We start from the raw sequence: 6,119 nt of genomic DNA, 5'->3' as shown, positions 1-6,119 counted from the left end.
TCTCCCACTGATGAAATCGAAAGCTATCTGCTACGTAGGTCTCTGTAGCACACGATTCATCTATAAACTCGGTTTTATTCTTCCCAAGCAGCGACATTTTCATCGATCTACTCCACTCCGATTAGTTCTCCGTTCCAATCAGCAACTGTGGTACCAGCGCCACACCTGGCATATCTGATGGATGCACATAGTGAGGATCATTACAATTATGTTGTTGAGAGCTTGCATGCGAGTTTCCAGCTGTGTTCTAAGGTGTATCAACTGGCATTTTTAGGTCTTAGTGAAGGATTTGGCACAAAATTTAGTAGTATATGAGATTTGGATGGGAAATTGGGGAAAATTGAATCAGAGAAGAGGAGAAATCAGATTTGAGCTTCTACGCGACTGTCGATACCGATCGTTGTGAGCCTAGCTCTGATACCATGTTAAATTAAACATATCGGCAGCCATTGACGCCATGGAAGCTCGTTTGTAAAGAGAGAGGAAGGATAGCTACGAAGAAAGAGAGCAGTAGTCAAGCAGAGATATTTTGAAGGAAATTTTTTGTTCTGTATTCTCTATCTCAAATGTACATCATTTACACTTACACTAATATATAAAAACAGATCAAGTGACTTGTTAACTGACTTCACCTCTACTGTGCTAACCACCTAACTATTCCACTAACAGACTTTTCTTCTAGAAGAATACTACTATAATTACATGATGTACAACTATGTATTTCGAAAGATTGTATCAAATGATTTTACTGGTCCAAAGAGAATATCATTGTAGCTTGTTGGTATATATTTTTGTAGCTTCACCATCTTAACCCTCGCTATTCAAAAGCCATAACAGATGTAATAATTACACATGGTCCCATCACATGTGGTTAATTTTTAGGTCACTACTACCCCAGCCATCTTCCTGGTGAAAAAACAGCACTGCAAACTTTTTGAAACTAAATGTCCCTGAAGAGATTCACTTTTGAGATATAAGAAAACGTTATTATTTTGTTTTTTTCCCGTATCTAATGAATCTATCCATCTATTTTGGTTCCTTAATCTCAACAAGTAAATTGACATATTCAAGATGATTTAATCTCGCCATTTTTTCCGTTACAATTTGTGTTTTTGACTAAAGACGAAATTTAAAAAAAGAAACTTTTAAATCTAGTGATTTTAATCAAGTTATCGGAATTTGTATGACTATAAATTATGTCATTAAGAATAAATAAAATTTTATACTCAAATTATTTCTAATTATAGAAAGATATAAATATGTAATTCGTTGTAGAATGAAAAAGTTCTTTCTAAAAAAATAAGGCCAATTTTTTTTTCAAATTTGAATTCTTACTACTTAGAAGTTTTTTTGATCAAAATTCATTTCTTTGACTCTTAGACATCAACAACTTGTTTGGATGGTTATTATGTATCGTTTTATAATGTATCATATAGTATTGTATTGTATTGTACTGTATTGTTGTGATGTTTGAATAGATTGTATTATTTTTCGTCGCTTCATGATGTCATGCACTACTGATATGAAGAATAAACTTACAATATTATAAAGAAAAGTAAAGTACAGGATACAATTATTATATAAAAATATAGGGTAAAGGATAAAATAGAATTATTTAAAAAAAATAGAAGGGCAAGATAAGAGAAAAATAAGGGAACGACGCGACCACACTAAATCGGTCGTTCCATAAAGTGGCACTTTTCGTCGTTACGTAACAACAGATTTAACGAGATGATACAATAAAATTAAAGTAACAAAATAAATATTATATCTAAAGTAACAACTAATACGATACAATACAACATGTAACAAGCATCCAAACAAGTTGTAAGTGGGATTGAAATTTTGGAACGAATGGAGTAATTGAGGGAAAAATGACGATTCAATGATGTGGCATAGAGATGGTTAAAATTAAAGGATTTTTAATTCAACTTAGGAGCTTTACATTGTGATATTGTAAATTCTTTTCAAAATACAGTATTTGAGCGAGACGTTGAATTTTTACCGTTTTTGTTTATTTAATTTCTAATATATCTGTTTTGTTTTGTTAATGGGATTAAAACAGATCTTGAGACACTTGGAGGTTTTATTTAATTTTCAAAGTTTAATATCTATTTAATTTGAATATGCATATAAATATTTTTATTAATCTTATTGGACAATGACTTGGGTTTTACAATTGTTCAAATATTAATTTTTAATTCAAGCAATCATTCCTAATCTTTCTTGATTTTAGGCAAAATACATGCTTTACTCATCGACCTTACACTCAAATCCCTCTTACACACTTGTTAAATACGAGAATACTATTATACACCAAAATTTTTAAAAGTGTGTCAATTACACAACTCTTTTGCCATGTGTCACACGCGTGTATTACACATAAAAGAAGCACGTGAAAACTAAAAAATTCATTTGAAATTAAGTTCCCTCCCCTTTTTTAACTATTTCCTTTTTAAATTAAAGAAGAAAAAAAATATAAATCCATGTCTTCTTCCTCAACCCCAAACCCCCCACCCCCCACCCCGGTTCGTCTTTTTCCCCAACTCACATCCTAGTTTTGTCTAGCCCTCATGTTTCGCCTCTCCAACCCCCATGACTAAGAAGAAAAAGAAAAAGAAGAAGAAAAAGGGAGCTATTGGGTCTTCTAAAAATCACAATTATTGACTTTTTGAAAAAGCTTGAAAATTTAATCAAGTCTTGTTGATTTTGGTATTCCATGACCTAGAAAATTAATTTGAATTCGTGATTATTGTTAAGTAAAAATTTACTAAATATATGCTAAAAATTTGGTGATTAATTTTGATAAAATTCAAAAAATACTATTAACAAGTTTGAAGCTTCAGTTTGAACTTGAATTTGAAATTTGTACAAGGATATGTGATGAATGATGTTAAAACTTATTAAAAATCGACAACGAATTGAATCTATAGTTTGGGAAGAAGGTGCTTGTGGTTGAAGGGTTGGTGGTAGTATAGTGGTGGTGGAGAAGATGATGGGGTTGGGAAGAGGGAGGGGGGTGGGGTTTTTTCTTCTCTGTATTTTTTTCTTTAGGAAGATGAGGAGAGGGGGTGGGGCACAGGGTTTTTTTTTCTTCAGTTTTTTTTTCCGATTTATGACACGTGTCAGATGCTGATTGACGCGTGTAATAACAATCATTAAGCAGATGTGGTCAAATACCGAAGTGGTGTGTATTTGACATATTTTTAAAAGTTTTAGTGTGTAATATTATTCCTGCATTTAACAGGCATGTAAGAGGAATTTGGGTACGAGGTCGATGAGTAAAGTATGTATTTTACCTTGATGTTATAAAAAGTAAATAATACAATGATGAGTTTTATACAAAATTTGAACAAGACAATATTACTAATGCAAAATTTTAGGAAGGTATTATAGTAATTTGTACATGCAATAAAATGAGCTACTTATTTTTTTGGTTGAGACAGCAACACAGTGTATAAACAGCAAGCACATTAACAAGTAGAAGACAAGAAACTACCACTAAATTTAATTCATTAGGCCCGCGCCAAAAATCATCTAGCTTACTTAGAAGCCGCCTATAAAAAAATGAGAAGGACAACTTCAAAATTTTTGAATTGGATGCTCAGATTATATCACGACAACTTCAAAATGGGATAAAAAGAATATTAGGTCAATAAGCACCGAAATTATTCTAGAAGCCATAAATGTCAAAGACTGTACGAATATCAAAGTGGACCATTTTGTAACACATACCACTATTATATTCAACGTTTTACGCTCACAGAAATTCAAACTCCATAGTGCACTGAGTCTTAGCGCATAGTTATTGGTCATCCCATCCATTAAATATTAAAGGCAAATGATCGGTTTCTATCTCTCTCTATCTCCTTTCGATTTAGGCTATTTAATCTGATTTAATGTGACCTTGCTAAGTAATTCTTAACCATATACTTTAACTTATGATTCAATTAGTTACTTCACGAATAATTAATGATATTGTGAAGGAGCACTTAGGGGAATAGTTAGATACATATACCGTCAAACCTTCATATAACATTCTCGTTTGTTTTGATATTTTCTGGTTGCTATAGTGAACTACTGTTGTAAAATATATAACATAGCATAACATAAAAAATTGGTTCTAAAGGAAACATGACAATTACAGTAAAGTATAGTTATAGAGGATGACTATTATAAAAAGGTCTGATTGTAGTTAAATTTCAAGTCAGTGTGCAAAGTACTATATATCACACGCAGTATTTCACAATATAAATGTATATCCTTCTCAAAATTTTCCACTATATTGTATAAATGCGTATATAGTTCAGATAAAGACTGATCCATTTACCTAGATATATACCCATTGAGAATATATAGTCATGCAAATTTTATATTTAATGATTTTTCCAACTGCATACTGTTCAAAACTCCGATTAGAAGAAAAGCAGGCCAAAGACGAAATAGTCAACCTCTCCCACCCAAAACAAATAAACATATGGCAGATGCAAAAAGCAAAAAAGCAAGAAAAAGTCAGCCATATTGAACAACAATGGCCCATTTTCCCTAGTTCTAAATTACAAGCTAGCTAGTATATAAAATGGTGTACCATATGAAGTTTTATACCATCTCATTTCCCCTAAAAAAAATGGCTTCCTCAAAAATAATTTCCTCTCTATTTTTCCTTTTATATATTGCAATTCTTGTACAAACAGTGATTTCCACTGATCCACTCTTCCATTTTTGTTCAAAATCTGGAAATTTCACAGCCAATAGTTACTATGCAAAAAACTTGAAAAATGTCTTAGGTGATCTTTACTTAAAAACACCCCCAACAGGGTTCTCAACTAGCTCAGCCGGTCAAACTCCCGATCAAACTTATGGATTTTCTCTATGTCGCGGCGATGTTTCAAGCACAAATTGCAAGTCCTGTGTAGTAGATGCAAGTGAAGAACTTGGTAAACTTTGTCCTTACGATAAAGAAGCCATAATATGGTACGATAATTGCCTTCTAAAATACTCCTACAATGATTTTCTAGGAAAAATTGATAATACGTACAAGTTTTACATGTGGAATGTTCGTGTTGTTAGTAAGCCAGAATCTTTTAATGCAAAGACTAAAGAATTATTGGGAAGTTTGGTTGAAAAGGCTTATAAAAAGCAGAATTTATATGCAAATGGAGAGATGGAGTTAATTGGAGATCAGTATGAGAAATTGTATGGATTGGTTCAATGCACAAGAGATCTTTCTAGTGAAGACTGTAAACAATGTCTTGAGGGTATTATTACTGAAATTCCAAGTTGTTGTGATGGAAAAGAAGGTGGAAGAGTTGTTGGAGGGAGCTGTAACTTTAGATATGAAATTTATCCTTTTGTTAATACTCAGTAGAAGATGTCACGATTAATCGACTCATATGGTTTGGAGCTTGATTTTGTAATTTAATGAACGACTTGTATTTCCTGTAATTGTAGTGCTTCGCTCAAGTGTGTAGGTGAATAAATCAAGAATGGTCACATATATATAATATATTGTATTTGTAATATGGTATCTTTAAAGGAATCAGTTATTCAAATATAGTAGTAATACATGATTCTGTTATCACGATTCTCCTTATCGATGCGGTACTTTACTTAATAATAGAAGAGTATTGTTTTGGTATTTTTACACAATATATAGCCCAGACATAGACAAAGACTTACAACATCACTTTTAGTCACGGCCGAAACTATTTATATTCGATAGCCACAAAACTATATAAAATTTGCATATTTTTTGTATATAACATACATAAATATATAAAAAATATATATAAATTATACATTTTTTTAGTTTTTACTTTAGAGCGACTATACAATATTATTTTGGAATTTTTACCTCCCATAGCAAAGGTTAACACCTTATTAATTTAAAATAAATACCATTTAAAAAAATTATATTCTATAGATACATTTTAACGTTTATAGCAAAATATCTAATTTCGGTTACCTCCTATCCCTAAGCCACTAAATACGCTATTCAGTTACACTATTTTTTCTCTCTCTCTACTTTGATACATGCCATTCTCTTCCCCCATTCCCTGAAAACACAACTGAGGGCTCCGCTCGCCGCCACTCTCATGGCTTCCGCAGCCGCCGCCTGG

The 6,119-nt window shown here is 32.1% G+C and overlaps 1 protein-coding gene across 1 annotated transcript; it reads left to right on the top strand.

Moving 5' to 3' along the window:
- Positions 1 to 4,593: 4,593 nt before the first annotated feature.
- LOC107800145 (antimicrobial ginkbilobin-2-like protein) lies at positions 4,594 to 5,578 on the top strand. The gene has a single exon (XM_016623302.2). It carries the CDS (start codon positions 4,628 to 4,630, stop codon positions 5,366 to 5,368), a length of 741 nt encoding a protein of 246 aa, XP_016478788.2. The 5' UTR covers positions 4,594 to 4,627; the 3' UTR covers positions 5,369 to 5,578.
- Positions 5,579 to 6,119: the final 541 nt, after the last annotated feature.

The sequence above is a fragment of the Nicotiana tabacum genome, chromosome 8, assembly GCF_000715075.1.
Source record: "Nicotiana tabacum cultivar K326 chromosome 8, ASM71507v2, whole genome shotgun sequence".
In the NCBI taxonomy this organism is placed as follows: Eukaryota; Viridiplantae; Streptophyta; class Magnoliopsida; order Solanales; family Solanaceae; genus Nicotiana; species Nicotiana tabacum.
This window is presented reverse-complemented; position numbering and strand designations above follow the sequence as displayed.